This window comes from Terrapene carolina, unplaced genomic scaffold, assembly GCF_002925995.2.
Source record: "Terrapene carolina triunguis isolate 2854851 unplaced genomic scaffold, T_m_triunguis-2.0 Scaffold789, whole genome shotgun sequence".
NCBI lineage: Eukaryota > Metazoa > Chordata > Testudines > Emydidae > Terrapene > Terrapene triunguis.
In genome coordinates, this window is record NW_020665140.1 from 1,467,810 (window position 1) to 1,488,701 (window position 20,892).

The window sequence follows — 20,892 nt, forward strand, 5'->3', positions numbered from 1 at the left end:
GGTCCGTGGCAGCAGGGGTTCTCCTTGCTGCATCCCCCAGATGGATGGGTGGGGTCTGTAGGGGGGGGGAGTGAGGGAGCCTCTCCCCCTCAATGGTGTCTCCTGGCTCTTTTTCTGCCGTTTTCAACAGGCGGGCTGGCGAAAGAGCCCTTCTCCCTCCGCCTGGGCGGGCAGGCTGGGCAATAGCGGGCCACGTCCAGTCCGGGAATCCAGCGCAGGTTTTGCCGGTGTCTCTGGGAAGGCTGAGCTCCATTGGATGGAGCAATGTGCCTTAGCCAGGGCTGCGCTCTCCTGTATAACATTCAAAGGAGGGAGAGAGGGGCAAGCGCGCTCTGTCCCTGGCTCCCCCATGCACGGGGCTAGGTGTGCGCGCAGCTCTCCCGGCGCTAGTTTGCGCGCGCTCTCTGTCGCCTATGCAAATCCACACGCCCCCAGCCGGAGTTAGGATGCTGCTGCCGCTTCTTCCTCCTCTGCAAGACCCAGCTCCCGCAGACTTGTTCTCAAGACTATGAAATGACCAGTCCTCTTCACCTAGCAGCAGCAGCCTGGGCACCTGACCTCCTCCGCGCAACCTTGAGCAGACCGGTGGGGAGAAAAGGGCTCCTCTCCTCACCTCTCCTCCTGTGCCTGGGTGCGGTGGCAAAGCCAGGGGGGCTGTGAAAGCAGCGCAGACTCGGGGCACGTTGGTGGCAGCCTTTGGGCTCCCCAGACTGGACGAGTGGCAGGAGAAGCAGCCACTTGAAGAAGGGAGGGGCTCTTGAAAAGCTGCTCCCCTCTCCTCCTCTTCCTCCCCCCCCTTGCCCGAAGAAAGTGGAGTGCGGGGCTTGCTTCTTCCCGAGGACTGCTGCTGGTGGTGGTGTGTGTTTTTTCCTTTGCTTGCTTCTCTGACCAGCCATGGGGAAAGGTCTGGAAAGCACGGCTGCCCGATGCGGACTGGGACTGGGATACTTACTGCAAACGTTCGTGTTACCTGCCCTGGCTATCCTGAGCGCCAGCAGCACGGGCTCCGCAGCGCAAGGTAAGCCACTCGGGAGGGGCTCAGCTAGCCACCCAGCCTCTCCTCCCTCAACTCCTCCTGAGGCAGTGACTGTGCACCTGGATTCCCACTTCCCCAGCTAGCCGGCATATCTATCTATCTATCTATCTATCTATCTATCTATCTATCTATCTATCAAGATTTGCAGATCTATACAAAAAGGGACAGAGAAGACGGAAATTCTCTCTCTTTCTCGCAATGCATCCAACTAACTGAAATGACCAGGGGAGCTTTGGGGGGGGGGGGCATAAGGAGCTGACACTGTTCTAATATGCGTGTTCTCTGCATCTGTGTGTATGTAGGCACATAGTGCATATTTGTGATGATTCGTGTGTGTGTGTAATACATTCCTCTGCACACATGCACCCTCCCTGCCCATGCTGCAGAGTAACTTGAACAGCAAGGGGGTCGGAGGAATTGGCTGTATGGACGCTCGGATTCTCCCCCTCCGGGAGCAGAGAGAAGGGGAGGCTGGGATCCACATGTAGTGGAGCCCTGCAGCTTGCGTGTGAGTGTATATTGGTGGAGCCGAAAAGTCCGAAGTCCTGCTGGAGCTGGGGAGGTTCTGGTCTGATCGCATCCCTCTCTCCTCCTTCTCTTGCTGAAATGGCTTTGCCTGATCTTGGAAAGATGGAGAAGGAGACTGACCCAAGATGAGTCTCCAATAAGGGAGCATCTGGGCTCCGCAATCCTGGGTGGTAGGCTGTCATCAGTGGCAAAAGGGAGCGGTGGCCGGGTAGCAGTGGCCGCTGACTCCCGGGGCAGACACCTGGGCAGGGCATCCCGGAGCTGGTCTGCACTTCCCATATCAACTTGGGCACTCGCACCTCCTTGCCACGGTCCTTTACCTCTTGTGCCTTCCCTTTGAGTGACCGGTGTGTGATGTATGTATTGCCGCAGCTAGTGTCCCTGATGTGTAGCTCGGGTAAACAGGTATTGTGATTTGTTTAATCATAGTCATTTCCTGGGTCATCGACCTGACAAGTTCGTTTAAACAAATAAAATAACCCTCCACCTCTGTAAGGAAGGCTCTGCTGCCCTACGCCTTTGCCCACACTTCCATTTCACACTGAAACTCAGCATACCCTTTGAGCTGTTGTTTGCATCAGTTTCTTTGGACTGCAGAACCGAAAGCTTAAGGAGAGAAAAGAACTTCAGTGGGAACTTGCGGAGGTTAAAACCAGGCAGTCAGGAGAAAGGTGTATGTCTGTGTGTTGGTGGTGCGGTGGTGTTTTCTTCGTAAGCGTCTGTTTGCTGCTCTAACATCTGTGTGATTGGGTATGCTGGAAAGAGACCCTCTGAACCTGACTAGGACGAATGAGTTAATGAAGGCACCAGATAAAGACACATCATGTTAAAAGGGCGGTGATCGGGAAATTTGAGAGCAGAACTCGGCCTAGGTCTTATCACGTCAAAATAAAGAAAAGAGATCAATCAATGAACAAAGCAAGTTCAATAGAGACAGTCAAACAGGAAGATAAGCTGATTAATACTGGAAAGGTGGGGAGCATGGACTGGGCATCATGAATGGCAAATTGGAAGTGTTGATAGTGTTTCTTTGTATATTCCTTTAGCCATTTCTGTAAATCTCTGATAGGCTGAGGAGACAGGGGAGTTGATCCTTTCTCCTCTCTGTGCTGAGAAGAAGCAGATCCTCCTTTTATCCTTTTCTTCCCTGCCCAAAATATAATATGCCCAAAGGGAGTTAAAATGTGTAGAGTGTAATGTAATTCTTTTTTATTTTGTTTGTTCAGTTTTCTGTGAATAAATCTGCAACTGTGTTTTTATTATAGCCTGTATAATAATATAGACTGTAAAATGCCCCTTTCAAAACTATCAATACTTCCAACCCTTCACAGTGAATGTTTAGCTACTTCTTGAGTACACCACAAAGAGCACTGAATCTATATGTCACTAGACCTGGCTATTGCACTACAGATAATGTCTGTACAATACTATTTCTCTCTCATACTCTGACTGCACATAAAACTTTGCTTGTCCTTTCCTCCTCTCCAACTCCCTCTCATTCCAGTAATGGAAGGAATGGAAATGGGTTGCTTGTGTGACAACGTGGTCAATAGATGGTGGGACTTGGTTGCATCTGTGTGGCAGTGTACTGTACATAATGAAGATCAGGTTCATTAAAGCATTTGAAAGAGCTGTTTGCATGGTTACCAAGTAGAAAAAGAAATATTAGAAGTTGATATATTTTTGTCACAGCCAAGCAATAATATGTTTTAGGGACATAGATTTTATTGGGGAGTGCTGGCATAATGTACATGAAGGAATTCTTTTTAAAATGATCTCAATGGGGAGGTACTTGAGAGGACTCTTCAGATCTCCCCCTGTATAATGACCCTGTGATTAAAAGCACATTCATTTATGACCTTTTTGACAGTACTATACCAAAGTGCTGCTGATGGCTCTGGGTTCCAGAGGACTCTGGTGCTGCTGGCTGACTGTCACAGATCTGAGAGCTTTCTTGTTTAGGACTGAGTGAAGATATATGTGTTGTATATTACGTTTCTCTGTGTGGCTATTCTGATCAATTTCCTGTCAATACAAGGGATCTCTTATTCTATTCTCAGATTTACCTCATTTTACTGAGACCTGGTTTTAGCCAGCATAAGTAAGGTACATCAGAAACTTGATCATGAAAAAGAGGTTACAGAAAATATGAATGAAATAAAATTTTTGGAGCATCATGTTGCATTTCTTCTGTGTTTGTTTGTCCCATCATTTTGTATCACTGGTTCAAGTCTGAGCCAGGGCAAGTTACATGTTATGTACATAGACGTGTTAATGGTACTGTGTGTATGTAACCCTATATATTAGAGAGTATGTAACAATGAATATAGTTGTAGATAGGGGTCATGAGGAGAAAGGATCCTCTTGGAAGAAATTGGACAATGGGTAGAAAGGTATTCAACTACTAAGCAGTCAGGAGAACTGTAATTCACATGACAGATGGGATGAGCGGGTGGAGGAGAACCCAAGAGTTCAGATCTCTCTAACCTCACTTCTCATAGACATAGAGAGCTCCTTCCAATTTCAGTTTGTCACTAACATATTACTAAACCTCATTTCATTTTTGTTACTTCTTACATTTACTCTTTGTAACAAAACGATGCGTAACAAACAGAAAACACATTGGGCCTGATTCCTCGCACACACCAGAGTAGGTAAGGGGAGGATCAGTCCACTAGACCCGAGGAAGCTATCAATGTAAACTACAAAGAGACTAGTAAATATGGTACCCGACACATAATATAGCTGTGATCATGCAGTGAGAGAAAGGGGAGAGATCACTGGCAACTCTTTCTGTTGTTTGTGATAGAAAGTTTATTATTTGCCAGAGTGGAAGAATCCAGAGAATGTGGCTAGGATACATTGGTTTGGAGTTTTTCAGATTTCTCTTTCCATTTCTTGTTTCTTAGAACTAGACATAAAATTTGGATGCAGATCTGGATTTGTGATCTTTCCCAGAGTTTGGGGATCTTGAGATCCGGTATATTGCTTTGGTGATCTCTATATATGTCAAATTCCATTTTTTAATGGTGCTGTGTGACAAAGGGTGCTACAATTTAACTGCAGCCTTGTTATGAAGTTTTCTTTCCATACAGGGTTGGGTAAGATTTCCCTCCACTTTATTTAATTCTTTACAAAAAAATATTATCGGTTGATTTTTATTCAACCTGCAATCCAAAGTCCTTCTCTAATTTGTCCATTCCCCTCCACCCATGAATACTCATACTTTGCATCTATATTGCTTTGAACTGTTTGTGTGACCAGCAATAGAAAATAGCCAAATTGGAATCCTTTTCTCTGAAGCACACATAGTCTTCTGATCTTTGGAGGACTTGGCTTCAAATCACTGCTGGTTTTGGTTTTGCAAAATCCAGACCCGATTGATGCTATTTTCTAAAAGAATTCTGCCTCCATTTTCCCCCTTCTTTAGTATGTAGCACTGTTTGTCTTTTGACTGAAGGAAAGAGTCAGGGCATTGTTTTAATTTTACTTGGTTCTAATACTATTTCTTCATAACTATCAAGTACTTTTGTCCTCCCCCCTCCACTCCCTTCATCTTTTGAAGTAGGGTAAGGATGCCTTGGGCATTTTTGGAGCCCTCTCTCTCCTTCTCTTTCCAATGCCTCCTGGAAAATAAATCCACTAATTGAGTAATTGGTGGATTTTTCCCCTCTCTCTAGAGATGGATATCTATGTGTCTCAGAATGTCAGTATATACGCCATTCAACAGAGCTACTAACCAGCAACAGAAGGACATATACTTTCTACTTTACTAGCTTTTTTATTTTATCTGGAGCCATAGAAATATTTTTCTTCAGTTGTCATGAAATCATATGAAAAGCCCACAGTGTTTTAGTTAAATGGTAATATACACCAGAACCCCCAAATCCAAATACCCCTGAACTTTTGAGGATCAAGAGGCTTAGCAAACCAGACACAAACCATGATCTGATATTCAAGATTGGGGCCCATTTCTGTAGTGGGCCAAACCAGAGTAAGATTTTGGACAATGCCCAGGACAAGAATTTGACCAACCCCAAATTTTGAGATAGGGGATGTCCAAATCTCAACCCAGATCTGAATTAATCAACTCAGGCTCATCTCCAGTAAGAGTGTTTGTTATTTCCATATGCCTGTTCTGTGTGAATAAACTGATGGGAATCTGCCTTTGCACTTACCAATTTCTTCCATTGAATTCACATTAAAGTTTTTCAGAAGTTATACTGCAGCTGCTATCATTTCTTGTAAGGCACTCAGATACCACAGTGATGAGGATGTTACAGACAGATTTTTGGGCTAGTAATGATGGTGTGAGAGCTGGGCAAAATGAAAGGCAAAGGTGATGCATATTAGATAGGTTTTGTTTCGATTGTTCCTTAACAAAAACAAAAAAACAAAACAAAAAAACCCCCAAACAAACAAAAATATACAAAGAGAGAGAGAGAGAAAATGTTGTTAATCTTAACCCCCAAAACCTAATTAAATTAAAGTGATAATTTAAAAAGAAAACCATAAAAGAGCCATAAGTGCAGATATTTGTCCTAATTCAGAGTATCCTTTATTAGCAACAGCAGCAGTCTGAAAATGCTTGGTGCGGAAAAAGTGAAATATAACATGTGAATATACTAACCTTTTGGGGATGCACTTTTTAATTAAATACCTAAATGCATCTTGTTGCAAAAGGAGTATGTGTGTGTGTGGGGGGGGGCTTAATTATCTTGATGCATCAGTGGACCATTTTTATTTGATAGTGTGGATGTAACAGTATTTGTATGAGTAAAGAAAGTGCCGAGTAGTATTTCACTGTGAACATTAATTTATTTTAAAGTCATGTGCCCTTGCAGGTTTCAATGACATTAATCATTTTGGGCCAGATTTTGCTATCCCTTATTCAGATTTTAGTACTGCAAGTAGCCTCGTTGAAATCAAAATAGCCCATTAAAGCTACTTGCTGAGTGAGTGGCAATTTAGTCAAATCACAGTAAAATCAATGGGGCCAGCTGTGGAGTCAGGCACTTCTCATTTGGGAATAAGAGATGCAGAATCTGGCCTTTTGTTTATAAGTATTCAGTCACTAGCACCACATTACAAAACTTATGAAAAGTATAAATATTGAGTACAGCACCATTTCTGATGTCTTTCCATCGTACTGGTATCCCTCCTTGTAATTTGGTTGCCTATATAACCAAAATACATGGGTTCATTTAATCATTCTGATGATCAGCAGTCACACTTCTCTTGTGTTTAGTTGTATGTGAATCATTGATCACATGGACTTTTTAAAATCACAGTTTCAAAACTTTGTCTCTTCACTGTATTCTGGGAAAAACTTAGTATGTGACATGAAAACTCTAAAAGAAAACAGCACTCAACATATTAAAATGATTTTCTTAATTTAATTTTAAAAGACAGTATTCTTGAAAGCAGGAGTAAAGCTATGTTTCAAAATGTAGGCAAATCAGTTCCATAGCAGGCCTGCAGACCAAAAAAGAAGGAAATGTGTATTATATTTATATTTAAAAGGCATTTTCACGTGACTATGCCGACACTTGTACATTAGTAAAAGACTGATGTGAGCAGCAGGCTTTTTTGGCTCAATCGTACGAGGTGCAGAGAACCCCCAATTCCCTTTGAAGGCAGGAGGAGTTCAGAGAGCTTAGAACATTAGAGGAGGCTTTCTTACCAGACATGATAAGGCCATTTGTGCATGTGTGAACTTCTGGGCAAATCTTTGGTTTGAAAAATGAACCTAAATGGGGAAATTTCATTCAGCATAGCAACACAGTCATCTAATTAGCACTAGCCCATTTTATAATGTATAACATGTTTGTTTCCTGAAGTTTAATTCATTTTGTTATCTTTCCAGAATTCAAATGAACCTAATGAAATTTTTGAAGAATCAGGTCCAATTATCCTTTTGGAAAATGGTACAAACAGTGCTTTTGTGGCCTGCCAGAAAAAGATTTTTTAATTACTGTAAAAAGTGAGTTGTTTCTTTGCAACGGGCCAAATCCTGCTTGCTTTACTCAGAAAGTTCATCGGGCGGCTGGTGTAAGTCAGACCAGAAGGATTTAACCGAATGTAAGGAATCAATTGTTCAAAATCGTAGATAGCTTTTTTAATTAAAAAAAAATGTTTCCTATTCATGACATTTGAGCACATTCTTCTCTAAAATAAAGGTTAATTAAAGCCTGAGTGCTCTTTCATTAGGGTGTAATATGTTTCAGTGTAAGTGTATGACTGTCAGTAAAGAACAGGGGGTATATTTATTTTTTATTTTTATTTTTGGAATTGAGAGTTTGTCAAGTGTACACATTATTAGCCACCCAGTGGAGGTGTTCAAGTTTAGCAGGCAGCAATCTTGGCGTCAGTACTGATAAAACAGTAATTACCTTGCCTGTCATTTTCATTAGCCATTTTTGCCTTCGGAGTCTACTTGCAGTGATGAAACAGTATAAGGTTTTAAAGTGTAAGTCAGGGATCAAATGCAAGGAATAAAAGAGACAGGCAGGGTTTTTCCAGTCTACTACAACCACCACCAACACAGCCACAGAATAGTGTTTTACGAAGGCATAGTTCACTGCCAACAGCTTTCAAGCACTGGAGAAGAACAGTGATGTTGTGATTTAGTGCATGTGCTCCGCAGAGTCCAGTCTCAAGATCAGACGTCTTTTGAGCATCCCATCATAATATTGTCTATCCAACAGGCAATCTTAAGGAAATGACGTTAAGCCCTTGGGATGCAAATTTCATCCAAACAATGACTTAATTTGCATAATTTGAAATCAGTGTTTTGAAAGTTTTAAAAATAAAAATATATTGAAAATGAAAATAAATGTATGCTGGAATGTGTCAAACCAATAATAACACTATTCTTTCAGTGATCTACTGGTATTGTAAATATCACATTTCCCTATGCCAAATTTAACTGGGGTTCCATTTTCAATATTTATAAGCAGTGGGTGAAATCCTGAAGGTTTAAAAGGACTTCACCCTTTCTTAATTAAACATAGTCATTTTGCACAATGCCACTTGCATTTTTTTTTAATCTTGTCATCATACAGGAATACACAGGCAATGAGATTTAAGTAATGTAACGTGGCTGATTGTAAGCTGACAGGCAGATACACTATTCGAGGGAAATAAAATAAAGCCCCAAACTCTAGCTCAGTTCAAGTCCCTTTCCTCAGGGCTGGCTCTGTTAATACAAAAAAGATTGAGAAACAAGAGCAAAGCAACTCAGAACACTTGGTAACAACCACCAGAGGCCTTTCCAGCTTTCAGCAAGCTAGAAGGGGAGAGCACGGAACCTTCCCCTCAGGTAGTCATTGCTTCTGAAGCTTGTATAGCCCCACCCCAAATAACCCATTTTATAAGCAGAAAATGTGGGCAATCCTTGTAACTCATTATACACCGGCATTGAAGGAGCTCCTTTTATACGTTGTCACACCATTATCTAAAAATCAGAGCTGACTGAAATTTTTAATTCAAATGGTTTTTACCAACTGGGGGCATTTCCCTTGGAAATGTCCTTTCTGACTTTTGTTGTTGTTGTTGTTGTTGTTCTGACTGAAGAACCAAAAACTCTAACCAAAACCTGAAAAATTTCAGACAGTCTGATGAAAATTTTCAGTAAAACCGAAAATGTTTGCCCAATTGGCCAAGGCTTTTTGTTTAAAGTTGCTAAAAACTGCAAATATTTCAGTATTTCAATGAAAACAAACAAACAAAAAATCTGTGGAAACATTTTTGACCATAACAATTTTTCATTTACGTTAACATTTTTCATGGCAAAAAACACAACATTTCCCAACCAGGTCTACTAAAAATAAAACACAGAGTTAGATTTGATTTACAAAACTGGTTAATGACAATAATACTTTGTATGTCTATAGCACTTCCTGGGCCTGATTCTCCTTTCCATTACACTGTTTTTACATTCGTGGAACTAGAATCAGGCACTATGCCCTAGTAGCAGTCAATGGTGCCAGACCTCCACTTGGTGCATACAAGAAGGGGGAGGTAAAGTTGGCTTTAAAGCCACCACCTTTGCACTCTGCCAAACCCCAGAGTAGGGTACGTTTACAAAGACCACGACAGTGAGTCTCAGAGTCGGGATCAACAGAGACTCAGCTTGTGTTGTGGTGCTAAAAATAGCTATTTAGGCATTGCAGCTCAAGCTGCAGCTCGGGCTCTGAAGCCCACCCCCCTCCCTAGGCGTCAGAGCCTGAGCCCAAACACCTACACAGCTATCTTTAGCACTGTAGCACAAGCCCTGCAACTATGAATCTGTTGACCCAGGCTCTGAGAGTTGCTGCCATGGGTTGCAACTCTTTCTGTAGAGGTACTCATAGCTGGCAGTTTGGCCCCTGGTGCAAGTTAGAGCAGTCTCATGGCTACCTTAACTTGCACCAGTTTGTAATAGCCGCCTGTGGACCATTACAGCAGCAGGGAACACTGGAACACAACAGTGTTCTGGCCATGTTTGCTCCTGCCCGGCATGTCCCCTACAGCCATGACAAAATGGGTGGTGCACAGACGGCTGTCTGCTCTACATCAGTTGCACATATCCCACACTGGAGGAACCTTTAATTCCTTTTTAGGGAAGTTTTACCCACCTTCGCGTGGCTGTAGCATGGGATGGGAACTCACCTCGTGTACATTAACTATTTAATCCTCAGAATCTCCTGCTCTGGCTATAATTGTTCCGATTTTTGCAGATGGAAACACGGAGGGAGAAATGTAAGAGGATTTGCTCAAAGCCACACAACGATTTTTTAGCAGAACCAAGATTAGAACTCAGGATTCTCGGATGCTGAAGATTGTGCTCATTGCTCCACACAAATTGTCTGACAATTTGTAAAACAGATTGCACTAAAGGAATGCTACCTTGATGGATATTAGATTACTTCATGAAATTTGAAATTATCTTTGCTCATTTATGGCTTATTTGTATGCACTGGTGGTATCTAGAAAAAATGTAAGTATTAAAGCCTAAGGACAAAACAGTATTTCAGAACTCAGAAATGGGTACTTACTAATTAATATGACTGCCTAAAAACTGCCTGATTCTTATTTCACGTACATCAGTGTAACTCCACTGAAGTCAATGGAGTTACTCAGAATTTGCACAGATCAGAATCTGGTCCAATAGAATTACTTTGGTGGAAACACCAGTGTAAGTGAAATTAGAATCACACCCTTCATCTTTACTTTCGGTGCACTAGCATTTTATCTGACTGTTTTCTGCATTTTAATCAGTCAGTTTACACTCATAAAGACCTGTACAAGTCATAAACATTGAGGTTGCCTAGGCAATTAAATCAGCATCTTTTTCTCTTGTTGAGGTAACAATCAAGTATAGTGCTGAGGAGCTTGGTAAGTTCAACTGACCTGGCAACAGCTGAGCATTTGCTTATTATCTGGTATCTACCAATCTCCTTTCAGCCATTTTCATGAAGCAAAGTAGCTTTATTGCTTAGTCACATACTGACTGAAAGGTTGAAATGTTAAGCTATGTGGATTAACTGTGTATCCTTTGAGAAAAGGAAAGCTTGGGTTTTTGTTGATCTCCTGGCTGCTAGATGTAATTGTTAGAGAAATCTTGAATTCCATCAGTTATATATACCAGGGAACATGCAACTGACCATTCTGAGATCCTTCAGAGGAAATTGACTATCTCAAGCTAGTTTGGAAACTTGTTAAAACTAATAGTCCCAACGATGTTTCTTTGCTTGCATGTGGTACATTTCATGTACGGAAATGAATAGTGGACACTCTGGGAACATACTTAGTACAAAGATTCTTAGAGAACAATAGCTCTACAATAAATTTGCTGAAATGATTGTGGGTAGATGATTAATTGCACTCTTATGAAGTGTTTCATTTATTTATTAGTTTTAAAATGCATGGTTTATCTTTGCCCAGTCCCAACATATATGTTTCTGTTGGAAAGTTTACAGTTTGAAAGAAAATAATGTGGTACCACTGAATGAGGTTAATTGCAGTTCAGTCATACAAAATCTGAGGAACAAATAATTAGGACACAGAAATGCCAATATAGCAAATGGGCCTTATTCTGTTCTCAGTTAGACTATTCTTATATTGGTGTAATTACACTTACTACAGTGGAATTATTCCTAGTTTACCCCAGTGTAAGTGAGAATTTAATCATGCCCATTGTCTCAGTCTGAATTAGCCTACTTTTTCTTTGTAAATTTAACTTACACTTTTGCCAGTTGTGCTCTAAATTGGTACAGACACATTCTTCTCTCCCCTCTTAACAACATTAATAGTGATTTTCTGTGTCAGCCTTATTACTGCAATTTTATAAATAATTAGCTACCAGGAATAGCAATAAGTAGCCACAACTTAAGCAAATCACATTGCCACAAAGGTGTCCAAAGTGAATTCTGAGGGTCACATGTATTTAGATGAGTGCTATTATGAAGCCCACAGTGCCTCTTTCTTGTATTCCAGGGTGAGGGCAAAATTGATTACCTACAGGTTTTTATTGCCATTTAACTCAAACAAGCTATTTCTATTAATCTGTTAAAGAAGATTCAGGTCCATGTAAATGTCATGGGTGTGTAGCGTAATTAAAATATATGTAAATGGACATGGAATGAGGTCTGACCCTCAGGCAAGTTGCCAGTACCATTCTTGGTGTCTCATGATTTGGGAACCATGGCAATAAAACTCTCCCAGTCCCCTTTAATACTAGTATTTCATTATAGCTGGAAGAAGGAACCCTTCTTCTGTTAGCTTAGAGACTGCGTCTTCGTGTTGCTCTATAAACCTCCATCACTTCAGTTCAGACCTAGCTCTCTGACCACATATGTGATAGGGATGTGTTAAATGGAGAAGAATGTGATCTTCCATTCATGCAATGGGCTCTATGCCTTATTCTGTTGGCTCAGAACCTGCCTGGATAGCTAGTGACCCTCACACTGAGCTTTTTGGACAAATTTGTGCACTAGTTTGTTCCAAGCCATCATTCTTCCGATAAACTTATTTCATGTAGTCATCCTAAACATGGCTCCAGACTGCTGCTTTCTGCCTCTTCACCAACTTCTGAAGGCTAGAGTAACTTCTTCAGCCTCTAGTTCAACTAAAACTGAGCTCTATAGCTGTCCTTGTGTTCCTCACTGCTGAACTGAAATGGAATTAGGATACTATTTGCTCTGTTTTCTTAATTAAATGAACTGTGATCAGAGTGCTAAAAGGTAAGCCAGGAGCTGAAGGTCAGTTGGGATGCCAGTTAAGTTACTTTCCCTACCTTGTGACAGCCAGTGTTCAGCAAAGAAGGCTTTGGTACTTTTTCCTTGGGGGTATTATGCCAGATCTTCCTCTGGTGAATACTGCTGTAGCTCCATTGACTTCAATGCCAATTTACATCAGCTGATGATCTGGCATTATCTATGCAGTAATGATACAGTACATTGGCATCTTGGTCATGATATTTAGTTTGTACAGGGAGGCAACAAAACTGTATTATGCAATGAGTTGCTCATATCCTTGATTGCTACTCAAGCAAAAGAGCCATTGAAGTAAATGGTGCTATGCATCATTGTAGTAGGACTGCAGGATTTTGTCCATGTTGTGGCTCTGTTGTCTCAACATGCATTGATAAATACATTAGATGAATGTGGAGGCTTACTTGTTACAAGAGCTTGCAACAGTACCTCTTAACCCTGTGGGTCTCGAGCCACTTGGGGCTTTGCAACTCTGTATTTTGTTCTCTTTTCCTGGGTTTGAACAAGGTTTCACAGAGCATCCTGCCCTCAGTGGAGTGGGACCCCCCAGGGGAAAAAATGGAGACTGAGGGCTTGTCTACACTTACCGGAGGGTCCGGCGGCAGGCAATCGGTTTTCTGGGATCGACTTATCGCGTCTAGTGAAGACGCGATAAAATCGATCCCTGATCGCTCTGCCGTCGACTCCGGAAATCCACCGCGGCAAGAGGCGGCAGCGGAGTCGACGGCAGCGCGGCAGCAGTCGACTTTCCCCCGTCCTCACAGCCAGGTAAGTCGACCTAAAATACGCAACTTCAGCTACGGTATTCACGTAGCTGAAGTTGCGTATCTTAGGTCGGACCCCCGCTGTAGTGTAGACCTAGCCTCAGAGAGACACTTGCTCTTATAGCTTGAGTCTATGACATATAGAACAAGACATCTCAAAGCTGGTGAAAGGCTTTGAAAAGCAGACCCTTAAACACCCCTGCTCATATTGTAACTTTTATGGATATAATCGTATTTACTGTAAGATACTTGTTGCATATATTTTGGTTTTCTTAATTAGTACAATTCACCCTCGTGCAGAGCATCAACACAAAGCATATGCAGCACTTAAATCTTCAAAATAGGGCAAAAGGGAGGCTGAAGTGGTATATAGGACTTGGGCTGGCCCTCTGTACTGGGTAGTATTTCACCCAATAAGTTGAATGATTTTGTGCCTCTCTCTCTGCCTCTGGTTCATAGTGAAGTGGCTCTTTAGCTGTTAAAAGATTAATTTCATTGTTTTACATTAAAAACTATTGGCTAAATTCCACTGCCAGTGACTCAGCATCTCCTTTCATGTCTATGGAATGACACCAGATTGGCACCCTAATTAGGCTGACCAGATATCCCAATTTTATAGGGACAGTCCAGATATTTGGGGCTTTTTCTTACATAGGTGCCTATTACACCCCACCCTCTGTCCTGATTTTTCACACTTGTTATCTGGTCACCCTAACCCTAATATTAGACAGCAGAAACTGGTTGACTATACGTACATATCCACATAAATATATATTACATATAAATGGTGTAATGACTTCCTGCCTGAGCAATCAGCAGTCTTTGAACCCTAGACCTTCAGCATTAAAAGCATAGGCCTCTACAGTTTGAGCTAAAAGAAACCCCCCAGTAGCTCATATCAATAGAGGGCTATTATCCTCTATAAGACCATTCACTATCATCAGGGACGACTCTAGGCACCAGCAAAGCAAGCAGTTGATTGGGGCGGCACATTTGCAGGGGCGCAAGAATCCAGCATGGGAGCTGAGAACCAACAGGGGGCCCTGGGAGCTGTAGTTTCTTGGTTAGCTCCCTGCCTACAGAGCCAGCCCTGGAGCAGGGAAAGAACTGCATTTCCCAGCATTCCCTCAGTCGCTAATAACAGGAAAGGGAGGGGGAAGGAATATGGAACTGAAACCTGCAGCTTGCTGTGAATGGTAGGGACAGAGCCAGCTCTAGGTTTTTTTGCCGCCCCCCACCCCAGCCCTGGGCTCCCCCCGCACCCCTGTGTTGCCCCAGCCTTGGACTCTCCCCCGCCCACACCCCCTGCCGCCCCAGCTCTGGCCCCCACCTGCACTCCCCTGCTGCCCCAGCCCTGGGCTCTCCCCCCACCCGCACCTCCTACCATCCCAGCCCTGGGCTCTTCCCCCCCACACACACCCGCACCCCCTGCCACCCCAGCTCTGGCCCCCATCCGCACCTCCTGCTACCCCAGCCCTGGGCACTTCCTCCCCTCCACCCGCACCTCCTGCCGCCCCAGCCCTGGGCTCTCCCCCAAAGAAAGAATTGGGTGGACTAAATGGACATTGCACCTCTCTATCTGAAGCCTAGCAAGGGAGGTACATGGATCCCATTAGAATTTAAAATGAAAAGTAAGGGAGGGGAGACTCTGGACCTGGGCAGCTTTAGATACAGTACCAGGCACGTAGGAGGATTTCCACTTCTGAGCCATGGAAGCAGAAATTGACTTTTCTTTTCCAGATTTAGCTAATATTCAGAGAGGGAATTTAGCACCTGCCTTCCAGATTTGAACACCCTCAAAATTCAGGAGTGCTCAAGCTCAATTTGGGCAGCTGTTACTTCATTTCTCCCAAATCAAATATACTGATCCACTGTAACTTGCTCTAGAAAAAGTAGAATAAATTGAGCAAGAAATGCTTCCCAGTGGTTATTAGGACTGGAATTGCTATTTTCAACAGCCATTGGTTTTTTGTTTTTTGTTTTTTTTAAGTTTTATTTGTTTAAAAGGAAGACAGTGATAGTGCATTGGCAAATTCCCCATAGAAACAAAGAATGGAACAAAAGAATAATAAAGGCACCTCAACTTTTCCTCATTTATGGAGGACAATATTATAACATGCATCCAGATATCCTTCAATCACACAAGCTGAAAATTGTTCCACTTTACTGCAGTTCTGTAGCCATAGGGGAACCAATCCTGTCTGTGTTCTGTGCACATCCAAAATTCCTGCTGAATGACCCGCCTTGGGAGCGAGTTACCAGTGACCCAGGGCTGGGGTGGCAGGAGAGTGCAGTTGAGGGGCAGTGGGGGGGAGAGCCCAGGGCTGGGGTGGGGGGCAGCCAAAACATTTTTTGCTTGGGGAAGCAAAAAACCTAGCGCCAGCCCTGACTATCATGCAGTATGACAAACACTTTGCATGTGCACTGTAAAAGACAATAACTGTTTTGCTTTGCTAGTATCTGTCCATTCCCTGCCCTACAATATTTCCCTATAGATCTTATTTTCTCTTACATTTATTTTGTGTATTGAACATATCTATTGGATGAAACCTTTTAACTGCAAAAAGCAGTGTTAATTTACTGACTTTCTTCATAAATATTTCTGTGGCTTGTAGTCTCCAAGGAAAGTCTTACATTTGCATTTATAGGAAATCACAGGATGAAAACTGAATTAAAATGACTGAGTGACACTGCATGGACTAGTCATTTGCTACATCTTGCTGATGAGCTTTGTCTATGAATATTTGCTTTTTATTAAAAAGAGTTCTCACTTAGAAAAGCATTTGATACAACATTTGGAACAAATCCTGTTCTCTTTACTCATCCACCTAGCCTCACAGACTTCCATGGAACTTAGTTGCTTAAGTAAGGCAAGCAGGATTTGGTTTTCAAAGACAAAAGTTTCACCACCAGCAGTACAAACGTAGAAAATGTATTTTGCTGGCTGAGGCTGGGCTAAGGTTAATACATTGGTTTTAAAGATAACAGCAGATTCCAGCATCCTTGGGTTTGTTTTGCATTCGGTGACAGTCACTAAATCAGAGAAAGGAATGTTCAAACAACACACTTGAGGAAAAGTGATTTTTATAGAAAGGGTCCATTCCTGCTAATAGCCAGTAACTGCACATAACCCCACTGACATTAAAAGTCCATTAGCTAAGCCCAGTTTAAACAGCAGCTGATGCTATGTCAGCTAAATGTACATTAGAATTTTTCATGTAATGCAGCAATAGCACTTCTGTAATTTTTCTAGAACTATGTACATTAGGGAAAGCAAATGTCATCTGATAGTAATAAGATGCAGAGCTCATATTAAAGTGGGGAAGGAGTTGTAATCAAACTAAAGTAACCACCTGGCTACATTAATTAGAAGCATACAATGGTAACAAGAAAAGCCAAGAGTGACAGGTTTGAGAATTAAAGTTAAATCAATATTGTTTGGAAAAGTTTAGGAAATTATGCTTCTGAAATCAGCACGAGTGCGACAAAGGTGCATATTAGTTTGTTTTTTGCTCATTAAACATACTGTGTTCTAGTTCAAGAAAATCCTCCATCGAAGTCAATGGGAGATTTTTCTTGTACAAGGAGTACTGAATTGGATTCCAAGCAAAAAAGGTAGTCTCCTGGTATATATGAAATATGTCTGTTTGCAGTAGTTTGAAAGCATTTGAACTTTGCAGTGTTTGTGTTAGAATGGGCTTAAATTGTAGTTAATAATTATTAAAGCAATTAATGTATAGTCCTGCTTAAGCTGCTTCCAAAAGTACATTGAGAAATATTTTGTAGAAATGCTTGATGCATGTTTGTTAAGAGGAAAATAAAAATTATAAATGACAATGTAATGAAAATTAATGTGTTCTTTACAAAGCTTATTACTCATATTTAAAACCAACCATAAGCTGTTAACATAGCGAGATCACAGAGCCCACTAAAGTACAAAGAGTTTAGTGCCCAAATTATATTGGCACCCAACCCGATTTTGATAGGTCATTTTAAAGTTTGCTGTGAAATTTTCCTGAGATAATTGCGCTACAACTATAATGCTATTGTGGACTCAGACTGAGGGTTGTTTAGTACGCTAATGTGAGAGCTGGGAACATAGCAGTAATTAATCACTTACAGTCACATTCACAACTACTGTGAAGTATTACTATAACCTCCTCCTCCCCCTTTTCTATTATCAGTCCATTAGTGAAACCCTGTACAAGTACCAACAAGTGTAGAGCTGTCCTTCAATGTATGACATACCCTCAGAAAAAGCCCTGCATATATGTTCACAGTGGTCACTTAAATTCTTAATGCTTTGTGTTAGAAAGCAAACTTCTTTACTCTTCTTTTCATGAGCCTAGCTTTCATTTTTGTTTTCCAAATTTAAAGGCATTTTCATCAATATTGTGCCCAGAACAGAGCATGTGTTAGTGAACCACAGACTTTAAGGAAGGTAATTTAATTGCCTTTTTTTCCCTTCTGGAAATGAACATGTAAACATATTACTGCTCTAAAGCCTGTTTTTAATTATAAGCAGTGACTTTTTCTTGTTGACAGATTTTCACATGGAAACCTTTATTGAATCTGAGGAGACCTTTTTGCCATCATTAGTTCTTGCTGCTTAGTGCTTTTATCAAGTACAGTAAAATACCATTTGTAATTAATTCTGAGCTTACATGGACATATTTAATATAATTACCCAACAAAATCCTGTTTACTAACATATTGCTTGGGAAACCTGTCTGAATAATCTGGTCTCTGGCACACATAAACCAGACACTAATAAGAGCTGCAAATATTTCACAATATAGTTAGGGAGCTTTGATTTTAATTCTAAACCCACTTTAGGGTTTTAGGGATAAAGCATAGGGCAGAAGTGACTTTTCCCATGTTTTGCCTTGTCTCTTGGACAGTTTCTGCCAGAAGAGATATATAAAAATCATTACTGTATTTCATTACAAAAATAAATATGTACACATTTATGAGCTGGGAGAATTATGGAATTGAATTATGTTAGTGCTAACAAGATGATGATGTTCAGATTGGATCTGGACAATTGCTGCATTATAGTCATGAATTTTTTTCATAGCAATATGCATTGCAATGTCAATACACTTTGTCTTTCTGAAGGTTTTATTATTTGTGTCTCATTGGCTGGGTATTTGTATATTGTGTGTGGAAGAAGATTTGCCTGAAATGTATACATAAAACTGTTAAGTGAAAGTGACTGTGCAGATAATTCAAGACCCCTGCAAGCTATGCAAACTTTTGATGACCACAATCCAGATCCTGAGCAAAGTTTACATGGCAATAATGCACACACAAGACCTATCAGATTGTGCCAACTGCCATATTCTGGACCAATTTGTCTGGGGAAGTTTAGGCCTGGTGCTAACTGTGAAGAGGAGGAAAGGGCCCATAGCCACTCCACTGTTAAAGTTATGGAGTTGCCTGAGGCCAGCAAACTCACCTTTATGAACTTTCCCCTGCATTACTCATGACCCATTTGCCTCACATTTCCCCTCCATCCCCCAAAACAAATACATTGAACAAACATCTTGTGGGGGATTGGAAGAGGTGAGTGAGGAGGTCTTTGCTTCTCCTGCTCCTCCTCTTCCCCTCTCCCTAAGATTGCTAGGGGATGGGTATAGATTCTTTGGCCTGTTCAGATCCTGGGATTACATATCTATGTTGAAAATGTCAGTTTGAGAGTGAGGTCTTTGGGTCATATGGCCAGTTTTGTCTCTCCATGGCCATCAGTCAGCTGTGGAGAAGCCAGCCCCATGTTAGGACTCTGGGAGGTTCTGCACATGTATAATGCATCCTCTGATGTCATCGCTGTGTGACCAACTGACATGTAGAGTGGCTGAACTTGGAGAAGTCTATTATTAGGGTGTGCACTAGTTTCTACAGTTACAGAACCCAAGTGGGCCATGTAAGTCTAAAAACTGTCACTCTGTAGAAGCCACTGGACCTGCAATTTATCCTATTAATAATTAATTATTATTATTAATAATAATTTATAAATGTTTCTTTTTTATTATTCAGCTGATGCAAAATGTGGATTTACACCAATTGAAGATTTGGCCCTATAACTCACTAAGGTTTCAGTGTGATTGTGTTCATAGTGGAAAAATTTGTATCTCATTTTTTTTGCCCAGAAAAATCTCCCTGACTATACGAATTCTCTCTCTCTCTCTCTCTTTTTTTTTTTTTTTTTTTTTTAAAGAGCAGAAGTACCAAAGCACGTTTGATAGGAATCCAGGCAATAATAAACATATTCTTTGACACCAAACAATCATGGAAAAACTTCTCTATCTTTGTATGATCTTGTTCAACTTAAAAGGACCAAAAGAAAAGACATGCATCCTGAACAGCAATTATTGGGTAAAATGACTTTTTATGGCTAGTAATTGCTTTTTTATATGTTAAAAATAGTTCAGTTTGCAGAGATTTTCTTTTAAAGTCTTTTTTTAAGCCAACCATCCCCCCAACCACAGCAAATCCTAATAATTAAAATAAAAGACTCTACATCAGCATTGGCCCTCACTGCCTAGGGCTGTTTGTTCTTAAGAAAGCATCCTATTTATGATCAAAAAGTGAGATGAACTTTTCCAGGCAGGTCTCCTGTCTCATCACGGCTGTGTTTTTAGCTATGGAAATGATGAATAACTTTTGATCATCTTATAGAAATGATTTATTTAAAAAATAAAGTTATACTCCCTCTCCTGCCCTCCCTTTTCCTGAACTAGACTATGGAAAAAGCAAACAAACAAGCAATACTTTGTCAAGTTAGTGGTTTATTTAGAAATAGTGAAAAAAGTTTTATTTCTCTCAGGAACCAGAGATTTCTAAGGTATTACAGTACTTCTTTTATTTTTGTTACCCTCTGAAACAAATTACACACTGTGTTGGGTATAAAGACAAGAAAGATCTATTTCTGAATACAAAATGTATAGTAAATACAAAATTCTTTCTCGTCTAATTAGCTATTGCTTGGGAATTTGGATAGGAACGAGCCTATTTATTGGAGTTCGTTTGTGGAGATTTTGATCCTCAGACTAAATAAAATGTCACCTTGGGAATAGTATAGTATGCATTTAATAGATGATCCTAACTCATGAGTCAGACAAAAAAAAGCACACAGGCAGCCTTTTTAAGGTCACCAAAACATGTTATGGATTATGTTATTTCAGGCAACAAAGGGAAGATTATAAAGTAACTGCTCCTCTTTGTCAAGACTCCAGTAAACACAAAGCTAACTTGTCCTGTGTAATTACCACAGGGAATTGTGCAATGGTCTATTACTGGTAGTTGTTTG

The 20,892-nt window shown here is 41.1% G+C and overlaps 1 protein-coding gene across 2 annotated transcripts in view; it reads left to right on the top strand.

Annotated features, from left to right (window-relative positions):
- Positions 1-338: 338 nt before the first annotated feature.
- The window catches only part of UNC5C (unc-5 netrin receptor C), a 350,903-nt gene continuing 330,349 nt past the window's right edge, over positions 339-20,892 (top strand). For both annotated transcript variants that reach the window (XM_024197612.3, XM_024197613.3), the window contains exon 1: positions 339-1,018. In XM_024197612.3, the coding sequence (XP_024053380.2) occupies positions 895-1,018 (124 nt within the window). In that variant the 5' untranslated portion in view covers positions 339-894. The remainder of the gene's footprint in view (positions 1,019-20,892) is intronic.